This window comes from Somniosus microcephalus, unplaced genomic scaffold (genome assembly GCF_052327205.1).
Source record: "Somniosus microcephalus isolate GS21.2 unplaced genomic scaffold, FLI_Smic_1.0 scaffold487, whole genome shotgun sequence".
Classification (NCBI taxonomy): domain Eukaryota; kingdom Metazoa; phylum Chordata; class Chondrichthyes; order Squaliformes; family Somniosidae; genus Somniosus; species Somniosus microcephalus.
In genome coordinates this window covers 139,017-164,595 of record NW_028225674.1, presented here as the reverse complement: position 1 = coordinate 164,595, position 25,579 = coordinate 139,017, and the positions used below count along the sequence as shown (strand labels likewise).

The window sequence follows — 25,579 nt, the reverse complement described above, 5'->3', positions numbered from 1 at the left end:
TCACCCTGGGCTGCTCAATATTCAGACAGAACCATCTCCGCAGGATCCCCTCCCTCCCACCAACCCTGGTCACACCCACTCCCAGCCTCCGGCTGAGCCCCAGCCACACTCTGACCCCAGGGGTGATTCTCACTCCACAGCCTCCAGAATGTCGAGATTGCTCGGTCCTTCCAGCATTTACCCCATTACAAGGTCACCAGTGTGTGAAAGCTGGCATCGGGCTGGGACCACGAGGAGGCCTCGGAACTCACTGAAACTGCCATCCGTTCCAGTTAGAATATCGTTGACTCTGAGCCACGCTCAGAAAGATCACGTCCCCTCGCTGATGGACTGGGCTCTGTAAACCTAGTCCTGATGGTTGCTCCCCGAGTCGCTATCTGACTCAGACACGTACACATCGGCCTTCGAAACCGGAGATGGCGTGTGTTCTATTCGCATGTTCAACCCGTTCTTTTGGGGTGCAGGTCGCGTGTTTGGCAGACGATGCTGTTTTTGGCACTGATGTAAACTTTAATTAGTTATAACTTGATTGAAAATAGTGATAGACTGTAAAATTGGTCACAATTTAGTAAAATATTAAAAATACTCCCTCGTACCAAGTAAGTCAGTAGCAGTGGCTCGGGTTATAATATCGTGATTCGGAAATTTCACCAAACATCCTAGTGTCCATAAAACGATCTTCCAATTCCAGAACTACTCAAAGGCAATTGAAGCAAATTCCGGCCCACATTCTTCCTGGTTTCAAAACACTGGAATCACGAGCAGCCTCCGTTTCTGGCTCCTCGCTAATAAATCCCCTTCACTCGCTTGTTGCTTGCGTCGAAGGGCGATTTGAGGTGGACCTTGGCTGGGTAGCAGACGCCCATCCGCTCCAGCAAGTACTCGCCGCTCCTCACATAGTCTGCCGTTACCTGGAGTGAGACACAGAGACTGAAAACACACCACACAGAGTGACCGCTAATCAGTGACCTCTATAGCTGAAGGCTCGGCCAGCAAGGGTGAAATGATGGGAATTGGCAATGCTCAAGAGGCCAGAGATCTCGGGAGGGGCTGGAGGAGGTTACAGAGATAGGGAGGGGAGAGGCCATGAAGCAATTTGAAAACAAGGTTGTGAATTTAAAGATCGAGGCATTGCTGGACCGGGAGCCAATGTAGGTCAGCGAGCACAGGGGGTGCTGGGTGAACGGGACTGGGTGCGAGTTAGGACACGGGGCAGTGAGCACAGGGGGTGATGGGTGAACGGGACTGGGTGTGAGTTAGGACACTGGGCAGTGAGCACAGGGGGTGATGGGTGAACGGGACTGGGTGCGAGTTAGGACACGGGGCAGTGAGCACAGGGGGTGATGGGTGAACGGGACTGGGTGCGAGTTAGGACACTGGGCAGTGAGCACAGGGGGTGATGGGTGAACGGGACTGGGTGCGAGTTAGGACACGGGGCAGTGAGCACAGGGGGTGATGGGTGAACGGGACTGGGTGCGAGTTAGGACACGGGGCAGTGAGCACAGGGGGTGATGGGTGAACGGGACTGGGTGCGAGTTAGGACACGGGGCAGTGAGCACAGGGGGTGATGGGTGAACGGGACTCGGTGAGAGTTAGGACACGGGGCAGTGAGCACAGGGGGTGATGGGTGAACGGGACTGGGTGTGAGTTAGGACACGGGGCAGTGAGCACAGGGGGTGCTGGGTGAACGGGACTCGGTGAGAGTTAGGACACGGGGCAGTGAGCACAGGGGGTGATGGGTGAACGGGACTGGGTGTGAGTTAGGACACGGGGCAGTGAGCACAGGGGGTGATGGGTGAACGGGACTCGGTGAGAGTTAGGACACGGGGCAGTGAGCACATGGGGTGATGGGTGAACGGGACTCGGTGAGAGTTAGGACACGGGGCAGTGAGCACAGGGGGTGATGGGTGAACAGGACTGGGTGTGAGTTAGGACACTGGGCAGTGAGCACGGGGTGATGGGTGAACGGGACTCGGTGAGAGTTAGGACACGGGGCAGTGAGCACAGGGGGTGATGGGTGAACAGGACTGGGTTAGGACACTGGGCAGTGAGCACAGGGGGTGATGGGTGAACGGGACTGGGTGTGAGTTAGGACACGGGGCAGTGAGCACAGGGGGTGATGGGTGAACGGGACTGGGTGTGAGTTAGGACACGGGGCAGTGAGCACAGGGGGTGAACGGGACTGGGTGTGAGTTAGGACACGGGGCAGTGAGCACAGGGGTGAAGGGTGAACGGGACTTGGTGTGAGTTAGGACACGGGGCAGTGGGCACAGGGGGTGATGGGTGAACGGGACTGGGTGTGAGTTAGGACACGGGGCAGTGAGCACAGGGGGTGATGGGTGAACGGGACTGGGTGCGAGTTAGGACACGGGGCAGTGAGCACAGGGGGTGAACGGGACTGGGTGCGAGTTAGGACACGGGGCAGTGAGCACAGGGGGTGATGGGTGAACGGGACTGGGTGCGAGTTAGGACACGGGGCAGTGAGCACAGGGGGTGATGGGTGAACGGGACTTGGTGCGAGTTAGGACACGGGGCAGTGAGCACAGTGGGTGATGGGTGAACGGGACTGGGTGTGAGTTAGGACACGGGGCAGTGAGCACAGGGGGTGATGGGTGAACGGGACTGGGTGCGAGTTAGGACACGGGGCAGTGAGCACAGGGAGTGATGGGTGAACGGGACTGGGTGTGAGTTAGGACACGGGGCAGTGAGCACAGGGGGTGATGGGAGGCCGGGCCAGGGGAGTGTTGGAATAGTCGAGTCTGAAGATAACAGGCATGGATGAGCTGAGGCAAGGGGCAAAGACGGGCGATGTTATGGAGGTGGAAGTTGGCAGTCTTGGTGATGGAGAGAATATGTGGTCGGAAGCTCATCTCAGGGTCAGATAGGACAGCAAGGTTACGAACAGGCTGGTTCAGCCTGAGACAGTTGCCAGGGAGAGGGATGGAGTCGGTGGCTAGGGAACGGAGTTTGTGGCAGGGACCGAAGACAACAGCTTCGGTTTTCCCAGTATTTAATGGAAGGAAATTTCTGCTCATCAAATACTGGATGTCAGACAAGCAGTGTGACAAACCAGAGAGAGTGGAGGGGTCGAGAGAGGTGGTGGTGAGGTAGAGCTGGGTGTCGTCTGCGTACATGTGGAAACTGACACTGTTTTCGGATGATGTCGGCAAGGGGCAGCAGGTAGATGAGAAATAGGAGGGGCCAAGGATCGATCCTTGGGGGACACTAGAGGTAACGGTGCGGGAGAGAAGTTGTTACAGGTGATTCTCTGGATACAACTGGATAGATAAGAATGGAACCAGGCGAGTGCAGTCCCACCTAGCTGGACAACAGAGGAGAGACATTGGAGGAGGATGGAGTGGTCAACTGTATCAAAGGCTACAGACAGGTCACAAAGGACGAGGAGGGATAGTTTACATTTGCCACAGTTACAAAGGATATCAGTGACTTTGATAAGAGCTGTTTTGGGACTGTGGCAGAGGTGGAACCCTTATTGGAGGGATTCAAACATGGAGTTCTGGGAAAGATGGGGATGGATTTGGCAACAACAATCAAGGACGTTGGAGAGGAAAGGGAGGCTGGAGATGGGGCAGTAGTTAGGGGTCAAGTGTTTTTTTTGAAGAGAGGGGCGATGACGGCAGATTTGAAGGGGAGGGGGACAGTACCTGAGGAGAGAGAACCGTTAACATGGGGGCCAGGAAGGGAAGTTGGATGGTCAGCAGTTTACTGGGAATAAAGGCGAGGAAGCAGAAGGTGGGTCTCATGGACAGGATGAGCACGAGGGGAGGTAAGAGAAACTAGAGAAAGATGTGAGTTCAGGGTAGGGCAGGGGGGGAACCTTAGAGGAAGTTTGGCCCGGTGGGCTAGGGGAAGGAAAGGAAGCAGCAGAATCAGCTGAATGGATGGTCTCAATCTTAGAGCCAAGATTGTTATTGGAGGCGAGGGTGGAGGAGATGGGGAGAGGGGTTTAAGACGACTGTAGTGGAGAAGAGAAGCTGAGGCGATGGTGACAGAAGAGTAGGGGACAGACCAAGGTGTGATTTAATGATGAGAGCCACACCGACACCGCGACAGTCTGGACGGGGCAATTGATGGAAGGTAAAGCCAGGCGGGAAGGCTCCAGTAAGGGGGAAGGTGTCGTCACCCCTCAGCCAGGTTTCCATCACAGCCATGATGTCGATGCAATCAACCACAATAAGCGCATGGATGGCAATGGCAAGGACCTTGTTCGCAAATGACTGGACTTTCTGGAGGAAGATGCGGAGAGGGGCGTCATAGCTGATCTACATAGAAACATAGAAGATAGGAGCAGGAGTAGGCCATTTGGCCCCTCGAGCCTGCTCTGCCATTCAATGAGATCATGGCTGATCATCCAAATTCAGTACCCTGTCCCTGCTTTCTCCCCGTACCCCCTGAACCCTTTAGCCTTAAGAAATATATCCAACTCCTTCTTGAATATATTTAATGAATTGGCCTCTACTGCCTTCTGTGGTAGAGAATTCCACAGGCTCACCACTCTCTGGGTGAAGAAATTCCTCCTCATCTCAGTCCTAAATGGCTTACCCCTTATCCTTAGGCTGTGACCCCTGGTTCTGGACTCCCCCGCCATCGGGAACAGCCTTCCTGCATCTAGAATGTCTAGTCCTGTTAGAATTTCATAAGTTTCAATGAGATCCTCTCTCATTGAAACTTAAGAAGTAGGAGCAAGAGTAGGCCATACGGCCCCTCGGGCCTGCTCCGCCATTCAATAGGATCATGGCTGATCCGAACCTAGACTCATGTCCACTTCCCTGCCTGCTCCCCAAAATCCTTAATTCCCTTATCAGCTAGGAAACTGTCTATCTCCGTTTTAAATTTATTTAATGTCACAGCTTCCACAGCTCTCTGAGGTAGCAAATTCCATAGATTTACTACCCTCTGAGTGAAGAAGTTTCTCCTCATCTCAGTTTTGAAAGGGCAGCCCCTTATTCTAAGATTATGCCCCCTAGTTCTAGTCTCACCCATCAGTGAAAACATCCTCCCCGCATCCAACCGATCAAGCCCCCTCACAATCTTATATGTTTCGATAAGATCGCCTCTCATTCTTCTGAATTCCAATGAGTAGAGGCCCAACCTACTCAACCTTTCCTCATACGTCAACCCCCTCATCTCCGGAATCAACCGAGTGAACCTTCTCTGAACTGCCTCGAGAGCAAGTATATCTTTTCTTAAATATGGAAACCAAAACTGTACGCAGTATTCCAGGTGTGGCCTCACCAGTACCCTGTATAACTGAAGCAAGACTTCCCTGCTTTTATACTCCATCCCCCTTGCAATAAAAGCCAAGATTCCATTGGCCTTCCTGATCACCTGCTGTACCTGCATACTAACCTTCTGTGTTTCATGCACCAGGACCCCCAGATCCCTTTGAACTGTAGCACTTTGCAGTTTCTTTCCATTTAGATAATAACTTGCTCTTTGATTTTTTCTGCCAAAGTGCATAACCTCACACTTTCCAACATTATATTCCATCTGCCAAATTTCTGCCCACTCACTTAGCCTGTCTATGTCCTTTTGCAGGTTTTTTATGTCCTCCTCACTCACTGCTTTCCCTCCCATCTTTGTATCGTCAGCAAACTTGGATACGTTGTACTTGGTCCCTTCCTCCAAATCGTTAATATAGATTGTAAAGAGTTGGGGTCCCAGCACTGACCCCTGCGGAACACCACTAGTTACTGATTACCAACCCGAGAATGAACCATTTATCCCAACTCTGTTTTCTGTTAGATAGACAATCTTCCACCCATGCCAGTATATTACCCCCAATCCCGTAATTTTTTATCTTGTGCAGTAATCTTTTGTGTGGCACCTTGTCAAATGCCTTTTGGAAGTCCAAATACACCACATCCACTGGTTCCCCTTTATCCACCCTGTTTGTTACGTCCTCAGAGAATTCGAGCAAATTTGTCAAGCATGATTTCCCCTTCATAAAACCATGCTGACTCTGTCCGATTAAATTATGTTTATCCAAATGTCCTGTTACTGCTTCCTTAATAATGGACTCCAACATTTTACCAACCACAGATGTTAGGCTAACTGGTCTATAGTTTCCAGCCTTTTGTCTACCTCCCTTTTTAAATAAGGGTGTTACATTAGCAGTTTTCCAATCTGTTGGGACCTTTCCTGAATCCAGGGAGTTTTGGAAAATTACCACCAATGCATCCGCAATCCCTACCGCTACTTCTCTCAAGACCCTAGGATGTAAGCCATCAGGTCCAGGGGATTTATCCGCCTTAAGTCCCATTACCTTACTGAGTACCATCTCCTTCGTGATTTTAATCGTGTTTAGCTCCTCCCCCCTATAGCCCCCTGTTTGTCCAGTGTTGGGATATTTTTAGTGTCCTCTACTGTAAAGACTGATACAAAATATTTGTTCAGCGTATTTGCCATCTCCATGTTCCCCACTACTAATTTCCCTGTCTCGTCCTCTAAGGGACCAACATTCACTTTAGCCACCCTTTTTCTTTTTATATAACTGTAGAAACTCTTGCTATCTGTTTTTATATTTTTTGCTAGTTTACTTTCATAATCTATCTTCCCTTTCTTAATTAATCTTTTAGTTATTCTTTGCTGGCTTTTAAATGCTTCCCAATCTTCTATCCTCCCACTAGATTTGGCTACTTTATATGCCCTTGTTTTCAGTTGGATACTATCCTTTATTACTTTACTTAGCCACGGATGGCTGTCTTTTCTTTTACGCCCCTTTTTCCTCAGTGGAATATATTTATCTTGAAAGTTGTGAAATATCTCCTTGAATGTACACCACTGCTCCTGTGCCGTCTTACACCTTAATCTATTTTCCCAGTCCACTTTAGTCAACTCTGCTCTCATACCTTCATAGTCTCCTTTATTTAAGCTTAGTACGCTGGTTTGAGATCCAACTCTCTCACCCTCCAACTGAATTAGGAATTCAACCATGTTATGGTCACTCATACCAAGGGGATCCTTTACTAGGACATTTTTTTATTAATCCTGTCTCATTACACAGGACCAGATCTAAGATTGCCTGCCCCCTGGTTGGTTCAGTAACATACTGCTCAAGGAACCCGTCCCTAATGCACGCTATGAACTCTTCCTCAAGGCTGCCCTGCCCAATTTGATTTGTCCAGTCAATATGAAAGTTAAAATCTCCCATGATTATAGCTGTTCCCTTATTACAAGCCCCAAATATTTCCTGATTTATACTCCGACCAATAGAGTTGCAACTGTTAGGAGGCCTATAGACTATGCCCACTAGTGACTTTTTTCCCCTTATTAGTCCTTATCTCCACCCAAACTGTTTCACTATCCTGATCCTTTGACCCAATATCATTTCTCACTATTGCAGTGATTCCATCCTTTATTAACATAGCCACCCCACCTCCCTTTCCTTCCTGTCTGTCCTTCCTAATAGTCAAATACCCCTGGATGTTTAGTTCCCAGTCATGGTCACCTTGCAGCCATGTTTCTGTAATGGCCACCAGATCATACCCATGTGTAGTTATTTGCACCATCAACTCGTCTATTTTGTTACGACTGCTGCGTGCATTCAGATAAAGAACTTTCAAATATGTTTTGTGACAATTTATTCCTGCTTTTACCCCCTTTACTACTTTACCTTTTTTGGTGATTATTCCTTGATTAGTAAAAGTATTGTGATTCGTTGTTTGTTAACTGCCTTGGGATATGTGTTGTTATCTCATTGGTAGTTGATGATCACATGATGTGTTGTGGCTACCTTAAATTCAGTCCTTTTCTAGCTTTAGTTGGGACTGGATGTAGAAAGATATGCTGCCGATTTTAAAGTTAATAAAGCCTAACTTTGGAAGGCAAATCTATTCTTTATTTCAATTTATTAACTTTATGTTAGAATGAAGCGATATCTTCAACCAGAACGATTCAAGGCTGACCCCAATTCTGCTGGAGTGGATGATAAATGGAAACATTGGTATTGTACATTTAAAAACTTTTTGGGCGTGTTGGATCAAGAGGCTCTAAATAAGCTGAATATGCTGATCAACTACATTGACCCGGATGTATATAAATATATTTTGCACTGTAAAACTTATGAAGAGGCTACTTCTACATTGGAAAAGATTTTTGTTAAACCAAAGAATGAGGTATTTGCACGTCATCTTCTATCTGCCCATAGGCAGCAGGTGGGAGAATCTTTGGATACTTATTTACAAGCACTTCGGTGCCTTAGTGTTGACTGTAATTATAAGGCTGTGACGGCTGAAGAATATAAGGACGAATCGGTACGGGATGCTTTTATTAATGGATTACTGTCCAGATCAATTCGTCAGCGGTTGTTAGAAAATAAGACTCTGGATCTTAAAAGTGCTTTTGAGCAAGCTTCTACATTGGATATGGCTCAGAGAAGTTCGGATTCTTATGCTCTTTTTAATCGGCCTGCGACTATGGTTTCGGCAGTTTCGGATGAAAAGGAATTATGTGGACTTAATGGGAGTGGTTTACTAGATTTTGAAACAGTTTCTACTTCGGCGGCCGTTGCCTCTAGGATTCAGAAGTGTTATTTTTGTGGGAATATCCGGCACCCTCGTCTGAAGTGTCCTGCTCGGGAGGCTGTGTGTAGTAAATGCGGCAAGAGAGGTCATTATGCACGTGTGTGCAAATCATCAGGTTCAATTACCTTCCCTTCTCCTGGTGTGGGAGGGTCTTCCTCCACTACCTCTTCTGTGACTATTCAGCCTTTAGATAGGGCATTTATTGCATCAATTTCTGATGCATTTGCTCATGGCCTAAACAAAGCTATAGTTACGGCTCAAGTTAATGGGTTGGCAGTGAAGGCCCTTATAGATACGGGCAGTACTGAGAGTTTTATAAGTCTTCAGTTTGCGAAGGAGAAGCATTTGAAAATTTCGCCTGTTACGTATCAGGTGTGTATGGCTCAGACGACCCTTACTTCACAAATAGCTGGTTGTTGCTTTGTGAAAATGATTCTTCTAGGTAATACGTATACTGATATACGCCTATCTGTTTTGCCTAATCTCTGCGGATATTTTGATTGGACATGATGTGCTTCAGTTACACGAGTCTCTTAGTCTTTCATTTGGAGGGACTAAGCCACCTTTATCTATTTGTGGATTAACCTCTTTATCTATTCCTCCATTATCACTTTTTTCCAATTTGATGTCGGATTGTAAGCCAATTGCTACCAAGTCAAGAAGATATAGTAGTCAGGATAGAGAATTTATTAATTCTGAAGTTCAACGTCTCTTATTGGAAGGAATCATTGAACCTAGTTGTTCGCCTTGGCGAGCACAGGTAGTTGTCACGACTAACGAGAGACACAAGAAACGAATGGTGATAGACTATTCCCAAACTATTAATCGGTATACTCAATTAGATGCGTACCCTTTGCCTAAGATTGATGAGCTTATCAATAAAGTATCTCGGTATAAAGTTTTTAGCACTATTGACTTAGAGTGCTTATCATCAGATTCCTATTGTTAAGAAGGATCAACCATATACGGCCTTTGAGGCTGGTGGAAAGCTGTGTCAGTTTTGCCGAATACCATTTGGTGTTACTAATGGTGTTGCTTGTTTTCAACGGGCAATGGATGCTTTTATCAGTGATAACTCCCTCTCTGACACCTTTTCATACTTAGATGACATCACAGTGTGTGGCAAATCAAGGGTGGAGCATGATTCTAATTTAAAAAGATTCCTTCAAGCTGCGGAAAAAGTTGGTTTAACTTTTAACAAAGAGAAATGTGTCTTTTCGACTACTGAGGTAAATCTATTGGGGTATATTATTTCGGGAAATAAGATTAAACCAGATCCAGAACGTCTGCGACCATTGATCGATTTACCTTGTCCTACTAATTCTAAGGCTTTGCAACGAGTTGTTGGACTGTTTTCTTATTATTCTAATTGGATTGCAAATTTTTCACGGAAGATCCGGCCTCTTATTCGGGTTACGACATATCCTCTATCATGGGAGGCCAGGACATGTTTTGAGAATTTTAAAAAGGATATTTTAGGAGCAGTTGTGCATTCCATTGATGAGCAGGTTCCCTTTGTGATTGAGACGGATGCTTCGGATTTTGCCATTGGGGCTACTTTGAACCAAAATGGAAGACCTGTGGCCTTTTTCTCACGTACTTTGAATAATAGTGAAAAAAGACATTCCTCAATAGAAAAAGAGGCATACGCAATAGTAGAAGCATTGCGTAAATGGAGACATTATTTATCGGGGCGACATTTCACGTTGGTAACTGACCAAAAATCTGTGTCCTTTATGTTTGATGTTAAACATTTTGGAAAGATTAAAAATGATAAAATAATGAGATGGAGGATTGAGTTGGCATGTTACCATTTTGACATAGTTTATCGTCCGGGGAAGGATAATGTTGCTGCTGATGCACTGTCGAGGGCTTATTGTTCGGTGATTCACAGAGATACGCTTATTAATCTTCACAATGCCTTATGTCATCCTGGGGTTATACATAGATACATAGAAGATAGGAGCAGGAGTAGGCCATTCGGCCCTTCGTGCCTGCTCCGCCATTCAATGAGATCATGGCTGATCCTTTAATTCAGTATCCCGTCCCCGCCTTCTCTCCGTAACCCTTAACCCCTTTTGCCCGTAGAAATATATCTAATTCCCTCTTAAATATATTTAATGAGCTGGCGTACACTGCCCTCTGTGGCAATGAGTTCCACAGGTTCACCACTCTCTGAGTGAAGAAATTCCCCCTCATCTCTGTCCTAAATGGTTTAGCCCTTATCCTTAAATTATGTCCTCTAGTTCTGTTCTCACCCGCCAAGGGAAACATTCCTTCTGCATCCAGTCTGTCTAGACCTGTCAGAATTTTATACACTTCTATGAGGTCCCCTCTCAATCTTCTAAACTCCAGTGTGTACATCCCTAAACTACATAGTCTCTCCTCATAGGTCATTCCCGCCATTCCTGGTATCAGCCTGGTGAATCGCCGCTGCACCCCCTCCATGGCAAGAACATCCTTCCTCAGATGAGGCGACCAAAACTGTACACAGTACTCGAGGTGTGGTCTCACCAGTGCCCTGTACAGTTGCAGCAAGGTATCCCTGTTCCTGTATTCTAACCCTTTTGCTATGAAGGCCAGCATACCGTTTGCCTTCTTGACCGCCTGTTGCACCTGCATGCTCGCCTTCAGTGACTGGTGTACAAGAACACCCAGGTCTCTCTGTACTTCCCCCTCTCCCAATCTATTGCCATTTAAATAATAATTTGCCCTCCCGTTCCTGCACCCAAGGTGGATAACTTCGCACTTGTCCACATTATAGTGCATCTGCCATTTATCCGCCCAATCGCCCAGTCTGTCCAAATCGCTCTGGAGCTTCCTGGTCTCTTCCTCTGAGCCCACCCCCCCTCCTAGTTTAGTGTCGTCTGCAAATTTGGAAATGCTGCATCCGACTCCCTGATCCAGGTCATTAATGTAAATTGTGAACAGCTGGGGGCCCAGGACAGATCCCTGTGGTACCCCACTTGTTACTGCCTGCCATTCAGAAAATGAGCCGTTTATTCCAACTCTCTGTTTTCTATCTGACAGCCAGTTCCCTATCCACGCCAATACTTTCCCCTTTATCCCATGAGCCTCAATTTTCCATGCTAATCTTTTATGTGGGACCTTATCGAAGGCCTTTTGGAAGTCCAGGTACACCACATCTACTGGCTCTCCCCCATCTATTCTACCAGTTACTCCCTCAAAAAATTCCAATAGATTAGTCAAGCACGATTTACCCTTTGTAAATCCATGTTGACTCTGTCCTATCCTGTCCCCATTTGCTAAGTGCTCCGCTATTTCATCCTTAATGATGGACTCCAGCATTTTGCCCACAACTGATGTAAGGCTTACAGGTCTGTAATTACCTGCTTTTTCCCTACCCCCCTTTTTGAATAGTGGGGTAACGTTAGCTACCCTCCAATCCATGGGCACTGTTCCCGAGTCTAATGAATTCTGAAAAATCATCCTTAGTGCATCCGCTATCTCTAGGGCCACCTCCTTCAGTACCCTAGGATGCATGTTATCAGGCCCTGGGGATTTGTCCACCTTCAATCCCTTTAGCTTCCTTAACACCATATCCTTAGAGATATTGATTTGCGTCAGTTCCTCCTTTGCCAATGTCCCTATTTTTCCCGATATCCCAGGGAGGTTTTTTGTGTCTTCCTTCGTAAAGACTGACCCAAAGTATGCATTTAGTTGATCTGCCATTTCCTTATTTCCCATTATATATTCCCCCGTATCTGACTGCAATGGACCAACTTTGGTTTTCACCAGTCTTTTCCTTTTGATATACTTATAAAAGCTTTTGGAGTTAGTTTTTATATTTTCCGCCAGCTTGTTTTCGTAAGCTATTTTGCCCCTCTTGATTATGCCCTTTGCCCTCCTTTGCTCTATCTTAAACTGTTCCCAATCTTCCGCTCTGGCGCTTTTTCTGGCTATTTTATACGCCCTATCTTTGGATTTTATGCTGTCTCTAATTTCCCCTGTTATCCACGGTTGAGTCACCTTTTTAGATTTCCTTTTATGCCAGATTGGTATAAACAATTTTTGCAATTTTGTCATTCTATCTTTAAATGTTTGCCATTGTTTATCTACCTCCAGTCCTCCCAGGAACGTTGTCCAATCAGACCTACTCAGTTCCCGTCTCATGGCATCATAATTCCCCTTGTTTAAATTCAGGACCTTAGTCTCTGAGTCAATTTCTTCGCTCTCCATTTCGAGTGAGAAATCGATCATGTTATGATCGCTCTGACCCAAGGGTCCCCGTACAACAAGATTACTGATTAGTCCCTTCTCATTGCACAGTACCCAGTCCAATATAGCCTGTTCCCGAGTTGGTTCCTCGACATATTGATCCAGATAACCATCCCTTAAACACTCAAGGAATTCCTCCTCCTCATTATTTTTACTGATTAGGCTAGTCCAATCTATATGTAAGTTAAAGTCACCTATGATGACAGCTGTGCTCTTATTGCACGCTTCTCTAATTTCCCTCGTGATGCCCTCCCTAACCTCTATTTTACTATTTGGAGGCCTATATACCACTCCTATTAATGTTTTTCGCCCCTCGCTATTTCTTAGCTCCACCCATATAGATTCTGTATTAACTGAGTTAATATCCTTCCTTTCAATTGCATTTATCCCCTTTTTTACTAGCAATGCTACCCCTCCTCCCTTTCTTTTTTGTCGATCCTTCCTAAATACTGAATACCCCTGTATGTTAAGCTCCCAGCCCTGCTCACCCTGCAACCATGTTTCCGTAATCCCAATTAGATCATAATTATTAACCTCTATTTCCACAGCTAATTCATCTACCTTGTTCCTGATGCTTCTCGCATTAAGGTATAAAACCCTCAGGCTTTTTTTATGCTCACATTTTTTATGAATTAGTTTGGCCCTTTGTTTTTTGTTCCTCACCCTTTTACCATTTATTTCTGTCTGCCTTTCACTTTCCTCTATTTCACTACATAGGTTTCTAGCCCCCTGCCATACTAGTTTAAATGCTCCCGAACTGCTTACGAGGATGATACACTTTGTACGCAGTAAGAACTTGCCTTTTTCAGTTGAAGACGTCAAGTGGATGACTTCATCATGTTCTATCTGTGCTCGGTGTAAACCGAATTTCTTTAAGCCTCAACGAGCTCATCTTATAAAGGCTACTTCTCCTTTTGAACGTTTGAGTGTTGATTTTTAAGGGACCTCTTCCTTCAACTAATCAAAACCGATATATATTTACTGTTGTGGATGAGTTTTCAAGGTTCCCTTTTGCTTTTCCTTGTGCAGATGTATCAGCTGCTACAGTTATTAAATGTTTGACTCAACTTTTTGTCATCTTTGGGATGCCTGTGTATATCCATTCGGATCAGGGAAGTTCTTTTATGTCTTCCCAGTTGAAGGAATACCTTCAGAGTCGGGGAATTTCTACTAGTCGAACTACCCCGTATAATCCCCAGGGTAATGGACAGTGCGAACAATACAATGGGGTGATCTGGAAGGCAGTTATGTTGGCGTTGACATCCCGGAACCTTAAGAATACACAGTGGGAAATGGTACTGCCTGATGCCCTGCATTCCATTAGATCATTGCTTTCAACGGCTACTAATGTGACCCCCCATGAAAGGCTCTTTAACTATCCGCGGAGATCTACTACGGGATATTCGGTACCTTCATGGCTTACTATGCAGGGACCTGTGTTGCTTCGACGCCATGTTAGGTTGTCAAAATATGACCCCTTGGTGGAGGAGGTGGAGCTGTTGGAGGCAAATTCCCAATATGCTCATATTCGATTCCAAGATGGGAAAGAAAGTACTGTTTCAATTAAAGACTTGGCTCCTTGTGGGGGCCAGCCCTCTTCTGAGGATAATAATAATGGTTGTGATTCGGATAATGTGGATGCTGTTACAGATACTACGAATATTTCCAATCCGATTGCAGATAATCATACTTCTATTAGTCAGCCTTTGATAGATGTTTATGACCGTCCCAGTGCATCTTCTGATGGGATTTCTAATCCGGAAACCGTTGAGAATCGGGATATGGATAGCCTTCCTGTTGAAGATACTTCTGTGCCTTCTGGCGTGGGAGGGCAAGGAATTTCACCAAGGTTAAGAAGGTCGACACGAACAAGATATCCGGTCGACCGATTGAAAATGGACTTTTAAATTGATAGTAATGTTTTAAAAATTGTTGAAATATTATAGTATATTGTTTTAGTTGAGAGATACTTACTTAATACTTATGCGTAATGTTATTATTTGTTGTTGTTCATTTAGTATTGTGTTATGTAAATAGTTTTATTCTCGTGCATAGTTTAGTTGTAAATAATTAATTGTAAATTGTAAAAGTTATTAGGTTAGAGTATATTTTAAAGGAGGGGTGAATGTGGTGATTATTCCTTGATTAGTAAAGGTATTGTGATTCGTTGTTTGTTAACTGCCTTGGGATATGTGTTGTAATCTCATTGGTAGTTGATGATCACATGATGTGTTGTGGCTACCTTAAATTCAGTCCTTTTCTAGCTTTAGTTGGGACTGGATGTAGAAAGATATGCTGCCGATTTTAAAGTTAATAAAGCATAACTTTGGAAGGCAAATCTATTCTTTATTTCACCTTTATCTTTATATATTCTGTCCCTTCCTGACATGCTCTAGTTTTTAATTTCCCCAGTGCTCCTTTCCTCTATTGCCTTCTCCGCTGACATTTTTATTTTTCGCTCTCTTGAAACCTCCCCCCCACTAAGTAGTTTAAAGCCCTCTCTACAGCCCAAGTTATTCGATTCGCCAGGATTCTAGTCCCAGCACTGGCCAAGTGAAGTCCGTCCCAACGGAACAGCTCTCTCCTGTCCCAGTACTGGTGCCAGTGTCCCAGGAAGCAAAACCCATTTCTCCCACACCAGTCTTTGAGCCACGCATTTAACTCTCTGATTTTATTTACCCTAGCCAAATTTGCTCGTGAAAACTCCAGCGAATATAAGCCTAATCGACTCAATCGCTCTTCATATGTCATTCCTGCCATCCCAGGTATCAGTCTGGTGAATCTTCGCTGCACTCCCTCCATGGCAAGAACATCCTTCCTCAGATAAGGCGACCAACACTGCACACAGTACTCAAGGTGTGGTCTCACCAAGGCCCTGTACAACTACAGCAAGACATCCTTGCTTCTGTACTCGAATCCTCTCGCTATGAAGGCCAACATACCATTTGCCTTCTTATCCGCCTGCTGCACCTGCAAGCTTACCTCCAGCGACTGGTGCACAAGGACACCCAGGTCTCGTTGCACTTCCCCTTCTCCCAATCTGTTGCCGTTCAGATAATAATCTGTCTTCCTGTTTTTGCCACCAAAGTGGATAACCTCGCATTTATCCACATTATACTGCATTTGCCATGCATCGCCCAATTGCCTAACCTGTCCAAATCATACTGGAGTTTCTCTGCATCCTCCTCACAGCACACACGCCCACCCAGCTTTGTGTCGTCTGCAAACTTAGAGATACTACATCTAGTTCCCTGTTCTAGATCATTTATATATATATATATATATATATATATATATATATATATATATATATATATATATGTAGTGAATAGCTGGGGTCCTAGCACCGATCCCTGCGGTACCCCACTAGTCACTGCCTGCCACTCGGATAAAGACCCGTTTATTCCAACTCCGAGCTCCCTCTACACTGTCCCATCAAACACTCCCAGGGCAGGTACAGCACGGGTTAGCTACAGAGTAAAGCTCCCTCTACACTGTCCCATCAAACACTCCCAGGGCAGGTACAGCACGGGTTAGATACAGAGTAAAGCTCTCTCTACTCTGTTCCATTAAGCACTCCTAGGTGTTCATATTAAATGGAGAAAGACTACAGAATGCGATGGTACAGAGGGATTTGGGTGTCCTCGTACATGAAATACAAAAAGCTAGCATGCAGGTGCAGCAAGAAATTAAGAAGGCAAATGGAATGTTGGCCTTTATTGAAAGGGGGATGGAGTATAAAAGCAGGGAAGTCTCGCTACAACTGTACAGGGTATTGGTGAGACCACACCTGGAGTACTGCGTACAGTTTTGGACCCCTTATTTAAGGAGGGATATACTTGCATTGGAGGCAGTTCAGAGAAGGTTCACGAGGTTGATTCCTGAGATGAGGGGGTTGTCTTATGAGGAAAGATTGAGCAGGTTGGGCCTATACCCATTGGAGTTTAGAAGAATGAGAGGGGATCTTATTGAAACATATAAGATTCTGAGGGGGTTGGACAGGGTAGATGCTGAGAGGATGTTTCCCCTCGTGGAACTAGGGGGCATAGTTTCAGAATAAGGGGTCGCCCATTTAAGACAGGGATGAGGAGGAATTTCTTCTCTCAGAGGATCGTGAATCTTTGGAATTCTTTACCCCAGAGTGCTGTGGAAGCGGGGTCAGTGAATGTATTCAAGGCTGAGATAGATAGATTTGTGAGCAACAGGGGAGTCGAGGGTTATGGGGAGTGGGCAGGAAAGTGGAGTTGAGGCCAAAATCGGATCAGCCACGATCTCATTAAATGGCGGAGCAGGCTCGAGGGGCCGAATGGCCGACTCCTGATCCTATTTCTTATGTTATTACTTCTACTCACCACTCCACCCTCGGGATCCCTGATGTAACCGTAAGCTATGGTCTTATTGAGCGCAAATGCGAAATCCGCCCTCCGGATGTGTCCGACTACTTTCCCGTTCCTCCATATAGCTTCCAGGCCGAACATGGGCACCTTCCTGCAGGAAAATGAATGGCTTTTATATCAAAAACAGACAGGGACTGCACGATGAAACCCACCACACACAGTGCACTATGCCCGCTGATGCCCAGGGCACGACCTGCAATATCATTGCGCAGGGGCCTTAACGCTCGCTGCCTTTCAACATACTCTGGCCGCAACAATCCATACGTACAACCAACATTAAATCAAGGGTGGCTGCTGAGTCCTGGCCTGCAGAGTATCTGGGCCTCTCCTTAATTCAGTACCTTCATGTTTGAGGAATGTAACAAAGAATTTAAACCAGGCCAAATCAGGGGGAGCGGGTACAAGTGGAGGCCAGGGATTGAAACCAGACATTAGGACACCATGAGTGTTCTGGAGACAATTTTCCAGCTCTGATGAAAGGTCATCGACCTGAAACGTTAACTCTGTTTCTCATTCTACAGATGCTGCCTGACCTGCTGAGTACTTCCAACATTTTCTGTTTTTATTTGCTCACACACTACTGTACATGGAAACATAAAAACATAGAAGATAGGAGCAGTAGTAGGCCATTTGGCCCCTCGAGCCTGCTCCGCCATTCAATGCGATCATGGCTGATCATCCAAATTTAGTACCCAGTCCCTGCTTTCTCCCCATACCCCTTGAGTGCGGCATCGGCAGCGGGTGGAGGCGGAGCAGCGCGGCAGAGCGACTACAAGAGGCCCCAGAGGCTCAGGTAGGCCTCAGTGCGGCATCGGCAGCGGGTGGAGGCGGAGCAGCGCAGCAGAGCGACTACACGAGGCCCCAGAGGCTCAGGTAGGCCTCAGTGCGGCATCGGCAGCGGGTGGAGGCGGAGCAGCGCGGCAGAGCGACTATAAGAGGCCCCAGAGGCTCAGGTAGGCCTCCGTGCGGCATCGGCAGCGGGTGGAGGCGGAGCAGCGCGACTACAAGAGGCTCCAGAGGCTCAGGTAGGCCTCAGTGCTGCATCGGCAGCGGGTGGAGGCGGAGCAGCGCGACTGCAAGAGGCTCAGGTAGGCGTACCAATCTCCAATCTCAGGCAAGGAGAGAGGTAAAAAGTATTCAAGGTGTGACGTCACCACAAAACAGGTAGGTGATTGGTTGGAGTATTTCTCTCCTTTTAAAACTTTAAGTCTGTGGTTCATAGTTTTTAAGGTTGCTGTGGTGTACCAAGGCTTTTCTGGTGCAGAGTGACTGTTGGTAAACCATTTAACTGGTGTAACGAGAGGGATTGATTTAATTTAAATCCAATTAATTAAAGGGGATACTAGCATCTAAAATCGGGCAGAGGGTGTCCATAACTAACAATAAAAAATTTAATTAATTAAATAGAATGGAGCAGGTGATGTGTTACTGTTGCGAGATGTGGGAGCCGGTGAACCCCATTGAGGCTCACGGTGATTACGTCTGTGACAAGTGTCTGCTGCTACAGGAACTCCAGCTCCATGTTGATGAGCTGGAGTCTGAGCTTCAGACACTGCGACACATCAGGGAGGGGGAGAAGTACCTGGACTCTGTATCAGGAGGTGGTCACACCTATGAAGTTAAGTAATTCAGATGTAGCCCATGGTCAAGGACAGGACGGTGAGATTACGAGTGAGGCAGGTACGGGGATCCAGGAGGTAGAGCTGGAGGAGCCGCAGCCCTTGCTCTTGACCAACAGGTTCGAGGTTCTTACTCCCTGTGGGGACAGGAGCAGGGACTGCAGGGAGGATGAGCAACCTGGCCACAGCACCGTGGAATGGCGGGCCATTCAAGAGGGGGGAGTAAATAGAAATGTTGTAGTGGTAGGGGATAGTATTATTAGGGGGATAGATAGAGTTCTCTGCAGCCGAGAGCGAGAGTCCCGAAGGCTGTGTTGCCTGCCCGGTGCCAGGGTTAAGGACATCTCCTCTGGGCTGGAAAGAAACTTGCAGTGGGAGGGGGTGGATCCAGTTGTCGTGGTCCATGTTGGTACAAACGACATAGATAGGACTAGGAAGACGGTTCTGTTAAAGGAGTATGAGCAGCTAGGGGTCAAATTAAAAAACAGAACCTCAAGGGTAATAATCTCTGGATTATTACCTGAGCCACGAGCGAATTTGGCTAGGACAAATAAAATTAGAGAGTTAAATGCGTGGCTCAAAGACTGGTGTGGGAGAAATGGGTTTTGCTTCCTGGGACACTGGCACCAGTACTGGGGCAGGAGGGAGCTGTTCCGTTGGGACGGGCTTCACTTGGCCAGTGCTGGGACTAGAGTCCTGGCGGATCATATAACTAGGGCTGTAGAGAGGGCTTTAAACTAACTAGTGGGGGGGAGGTTCCCAGAGAACAAAGAATAAAAATGACAACAGAGAAGGTCATAGACTTAGGTAGCAGTGGGGAAATTAAAAACCAGAGTGTGTCAGGAAGGGGCAGAAGGTATGGAGTAAAAGGTAAAGTAATAAAAAGGGCAAAAGCAGGAACTAAGTGTCACAAAACTTATTTGAAAGTTCTCTATCTGAATGCACGTAGCATTCGTAACAAAATAGATGAGTTAATGGCACAAATAACTACATATGGGTATGATCTTGTGGCCATTACAGAAACATGGCTGCAGGGTGACAATGCCTGGGAATTAAACATACCAGGTTATTTAACGATCAGGAAGGACAGGCAGGAAGGAAGGGGAGGTGGGGTGGCTATGTTAATAAAGGAAGGAATCACTGTAATACAGAGAAATGATATTGGGTCAAAAGATCAGGATAATGAAACAGTTTGGGTGGAGGTAAGGAATAATAAGGGGAAAAAAACACTAGTGGGCATAGTCTATAGGCCTCCGAACAGTTGCAACTCTGTTGGACGGAGTATCAATCAGGAAATAGTTGAGGCTTGTAATAAGGGAACATCTATAATTATGGGGGATTTTAACTATCATATTAATTGGACAAATCAAATTGGGCAGGGCTGCCTTGAGGATGAGTTCATTGAGTGTATTAGGGATGGGTTTCTTGAGCAGTATGTAACTGAACCGACCAGGGGGCAAGCAAACTTAGATCTGGTCCTGTGTAACGAGACAGGATTAATTGAAAATGTCCTAGTAAAGGATCCCCTTGGAATGAGTGACCATAACATGGTTGAATTCCATATTCAATTAGAGGGTGAGAAGGTTGGATCTCAAACAAGCGTGCTAAGCTTGAGTAAAGGAGACTATGAAGGTATGAGAGCGGAATTGAGTAGAGTGGATTGGGAAAATAGATTAAAGGGTAAGACGATACATGATCAGTGGTGTACATTTAAGGAGTTATTTTACAACTTCCAAAAAAAATATATTCCACTGAGAAGAAAAGGGTGTAAAAAAGACAGCCATCCGTGGCTAAGTAAAGAAATTAAGGATAGTATTCGACTAAAAACAAGGGCATATAAGGTAGCCAAATCTAGTGGGAGGATAGAGGATTGGGAAAACTTTAAAAGACAGCAAAAAGTAACAAAAAGATTGATTAAGAAAGGGAAGATAGATTATGAAAGTAAATTAGCAAAAAATATAAAAACAGATAGTAAGAGTTTTTATAGTTATATAAAAAGAAAAAGGGTGGCTAAAGTAAATGTTGGTCCCTTAGAGGATGAGACCGGGAAATTAATGGTGGGAAATATGGAGATGGCAAAAACACTGAATGAATATTTTGTATCAGTCTTTACAGTAGAGGACACTAAGAATATCCCAACACTGGACAAACAGGGGGCTATGGGGGGGAGGAGCTAAACACGATCAAAATCACTAAGGAAGTGGTACTCGGTAAAATAATGGGACTCAAGGCGGATAAATCACCTGGACCTGATGGCTTACATCCTAGGGTCTTGAGGGAAGTGGCGGTAGGGATTGTGGATGCATTGGTAATAATTTTCCAAAACTCCCTGGAATCAGCAAAGATCCCGGCAGATTGGAAAACTGCTAATGTAACGCCCTTATTTAAAAAGGGCATTAGACAGAAGGCTGGAAACTATAGACCGGTTAGCCTAACATCTGTGGTAGGTAAAATTTTGGAGTCCATTATTAAGGAGACAGTAACAGGACATTTGGATAATCATAATTTAATAGGACAAAGTCAGCATGGTTTTATGAAGGGGAAGTCATGTTTGACAAATTTGCTGGAGTTCTTTGAGGAAGTAACATATAGGGTGGATAAAGGGGAACCAGTGGACATAGTGTATTTAGACTTCCAAAAGGCATTTGACAAGGTGCCACACAAAAGATTGCTTAAGATAAAAAATCACGGGATTGGGGGTAATATTCTGGCATGGATAGAGGATTGGCTATCTAACAGAAAGCAGAGAGTTGGGATAAATGGTTCATTCTCGGACTGGCAATCAGTAACTAGTGGTGTTCCACAGGGGTCAGTGCTGGGTCCCCAACTCTTTACAATCTATATTAACGATTTGGAAGAGGGGACCGAGTGTAACATATCAAAGTTTGCAGATGATACTAAGATGGGAGGGAAAGTAGTGAGTGAGGAAGACATAAAAAACCTGCAAGGGGACATAGACAGGCTAAGTAAGTGGGCAGAGATTTGGCAGATGGAATACAATACTGGAAAGTGTGAGGTTATGCACTTTGGCAGGAAAACTCGTAGAGCAAGTTATTATCTTAATGGCAAGAAACTGGAAAGTACTGAAGTACAAAGGGATCTGGGGGTCCTGGTGCACGAAACTCAAAAGGTTAGTATGCAGGTGCAGCAAGTGATTAAGAAGGCCAATGGAATGTTGGCTTTCATTGCTAGGGGGATAGAATATAAAAATAGGGAGGTATTGCTTCAGTTGTACAAGGTATTGGTGAGACCGCACCTGGAATACTGCATACAGTTTTGGTGTCCATACTTAAGAAAAGACATACTTGCTCTCGAGTCAGTACAAAGAAGGTTCACTCGGTTAATCCCGGGGATGAGGGGATGGACATATGAGGAGAGGTTGAGTAGGTTGGGACTCTACTCATTGGAGTTCAGAAGAATGAGAGGCGATCTTATTGAAACATATAAGATTGTGAAGGGGTTGGATCGGGTGGATGCGGGGAGGATGTTCCCGATGATGGGTGAAACTAGAACTAGGGGGCATAGTCTTAGAATAAGGGGCTGCTCTTTCAAAACTGAGATGAGGAGGAACTACTTCACTCAGAGGGTGGTAGGTCCATGGAATATGCTGCCCCAAAAAGCTGTAGAAGCTACATCATTACATAAATTTAAAACAGAAATAGACAGTTTCCTAGAAGTAAAGGGAATAAAGGGTTATGGGGAGCGGGCAGGAATTTGGACATGAGTCTAGGTTCGGATCGGTCATGGCCCTGTGGGTAGCGGAGTGGGCCCAGGGGCCATGTAGCCTGATCCTGCTCCTATTTCGTGTGTCTAATTCTGTTAGATTCAGGAGATGGTTCAGTGATAGTAGATTGGCGGTTAGGATCAGATCAGCCATGATCTTATTGAATGGCGGAGCAGGCTCGAGGGGCCAGTTGGCCTACTCCTGCTCCTATTTCTTATGTTCTTATGTTGATCCCTATAGCCTTAAGAAATATATCCAACTCCTTCTTGAATATATTTAATGAATTGGCCTCTACTGCGTTCTGTGGTAGAGAATGCCACAGGTTCACCACTCTCTGGGTGAAGAAATTCCTCCTCATTTTTGTCCTAAATGGCTTACCCCTTATCCTTAGACTGTGACCCCTGGTTCTGGACTCCCCGACCATCGGGAACATCCTTCCAGCATCTAGGCTGTCCAGTCCTGTCAGAATTTTATAAGTTTCAATGAGATCCCCTCTCATTCTTCTAAACTCCAGCGAGTATAAGCCCAATCGACCCAATCTCTCCTCATACGTCATTCCTGCCATCCCAGGTATCAGTCTGGTGAATCTTTGCTGCACTCCCTCCATGGCAAGAACAACCTTCCTCAGATAAGGCGACCAAAACTGCACACAATACTCGAGATGTGGTCTCACCAAAGCCCTGCACAACTGCAGCAAGACATCCTTGTTCCTGTACACTCACCCTCTCGCTACGAAGGCCAACATACCATTTGCCTTCTGAACCGCCTGCTGCAACTGCATGCTTACCTTCAGCAACTGGTACACAAGGACACCCAGGTCTCGTTGCACTTCCCCTTCTCTCAATCTATTTCCATTCAGATAATAATCTGCCTTCCTGTTTTTGACACCAAAGTGGATAACCTCGCATTTATCCATGTTATATTGCATCTGCCATGCTTCTGCCCAATCACCCAACCTGTCCAAATCATACTGGAGTTTCTCGGCATCCTCCTGACAACACACACATCCACCCAGCTTTGTGTCGTCTGCAAACTTGGAGATATTACATCTAGTTCCCTCGTCTAGATCATTAATATATATTGTGAATAGCTGGGGTCCGAGGACTGATCCCTGCGGTACCCCACTAGTCACTGCCTGCCACTCAGAAAAAGACCCATTTATTCCAACTCTTTGCTTTCTGTCTGCCAACCAGTTCTCTATCCAAGTCAATACCTTGCCCCGAATCCCACGTGCCTTAACTTTACACGCTAATCTCTTATGCGGGACCTTATCAAAAGCCTTCTGAATGTCCAAATACACCACATCCACTGGTTCTCCCATATCTATTCTACCAGTTACATCCTCAAAAAATTCCAGTAGTCGAGCACGGTTTGCCTTTTGTAAATCCATGTTGACTTTGTCTGATCCTGTCACTGTTTTCCAAGTGCTCTGCTATTACATCTTTTATAATGAACTCCAGCATTTTCCCCACTACCGATGTCAGGCTTACCGGTCTATAATTCCCCGTTTTCTCTCTACCACCTTTTTTGAATAGTGGGGTATCATTAGCTACCCTCCAATCCATGGGTACTGTTCCAGAGTCTATCAAATTTTGGAAGATGACCAGCAATGCATCTACTATTTCTAGGGCCACTTCCTTAAGTACCCTAGGATGTAGATTATCAGGCCCTGGGGATTTATCAGCCTTCAATCCCGTCAATTTCCGTAACGCCATTTCCCTACAAATACTGATTTCTTTCAGTTCCTCCCTCTCATTAGACCCTATGTTCCCCGACATCTCTGGGAGGTTATTTGGTTCTGCCTTCACAAAGAAGAACACAAAGTATGTATTTAATTGGTCAGCCATTTCTTTGTTCCCCATTATAAATTCCCCTGATTCTGACTGCAAGGGACCTACGCTTGACTTCACCAATCTTTTTCTCTTCACATATCTATAAAAGCTTTTACAGTCAATTTTTATGTTCCCTGCAAGCTTACTCTCAGAATCTTATTTTCTCTCTCTCTTAATTAATCCCATTGTCCTCCTTTGTTGAATCCTAAACTGCTCCCAATCCTCAGGTTTACTGCTTTTTCTGGCCAATTTAGATGTCCTCTCCTTGGATCTTATGCTATCCCTAATTTCCCTTGTTAGCCACGGTTGAGTCACCTTTTTTGTTTTAAGAGATTAATTTAAAACAATACTTTTCGCCACACTGAAATAATGACTGTGGAAGTTGCTGCAATATTTAAATAAATCAGTGGCTGAGTGCCCGAGTCCAGGACAGAGATAGTTCAGAGACTCACTCGTCGATGGTGAAACACATCAGGCGTTTAAACAGCCCCTCTGCCTTCTGCTTCTCCAGTGCCTCTCGGCCAAGAAATGGGATCGCTGACTTCAGTTTGCAAGTGAAGGCGAGCCCTGCTTCGAGTGGCGTGTCATCAGTTCGCAGGTCAGCGTGCCAGTGTCTGTATCCTGCAACACAGGCCAGCTGCAAATCAGCACCAAGATTCTGCGCCTCACATTCCTGAAAGTACCTTTCCCACCAAGGTGGGCCTTTTCCAGAGACACAGACAGCTTCAATCAAGAACACGGATTGAGCACAGGACACGTGCTGGCCAAACCCAAATCCTCATCCCAAGTAAATTTTCCTGTTAACTCAAATACAGACATGGATTTAAAAAATAGGCAAATTACTCCCATTCCTACAGCATCTTTCAGGACGTTCCAGAGTGGTTTACAGCAAATTAAGTCGTTTTTGAAGTGTAGACACTGTTGTAATGTAGGAAACGCGGCAGACAATTAGCGTACAGCAAGATCCCACAAACAGCAATGTGATAATGACCGGATAATCTGTTCTTTTAGTGATGTTGGTTGAGGGATAAATATTGGCCCAAGGACACTGGGGAGAACTCCCCTGCTCTTCCTCCAATAGTGGCCGTGGGATCTTTTACATCCACCTGAGAGCGGACGGGGCCTCGGTTTAACGTCTCATCCGAAAGACGGCACCTCCAACAGTGCAGCACTCCCTCAGTACTGGCCCTCCGACAGTGCAGCGCTCCCTCAGTACTGGCCC

General features: G+C 45.7%; 1 protein-coding gene across 4 annotated transcripts in view; it reads right to left on the bottom strand.

Moving 5' to 3' along the window:
- Window positions 1–489: 489 nt before the first annotated feature.
- sardh (sarcosine dehydrogenase) overlaps window positions 490–25,579 on the bottom strand; it is a 157,209-nt gene continuing 132,119 nt past the window's right edge. For 3 of the 4 annotated variants that reach the window (XM_085980735.1, XM_085980736.1, XM_085980734.1), the window contains exons 19-21: window positions 24,810–24,978; window positions 17,138–17,273; window positions 490–911 (exon numbers count right to left, since the gene is read on the bottom strand). In XM_085980735.1, coding sequence (XP_085836861.1) covers window positions 786–911; window positions 17,138–17,273; window positions 24,810–24,978 — 431 coding nt within the window. In that variant the 3' untranslated portion in view covers window positions 490–785. Of the gene's footprint in view, window positions 912–17,137; window positions 17,274–24,809; window positions 24,979–25,579 lie in introns of those variants that run through there. The other variant, XM_085980737.1, reaches the window with a different exon arrangement.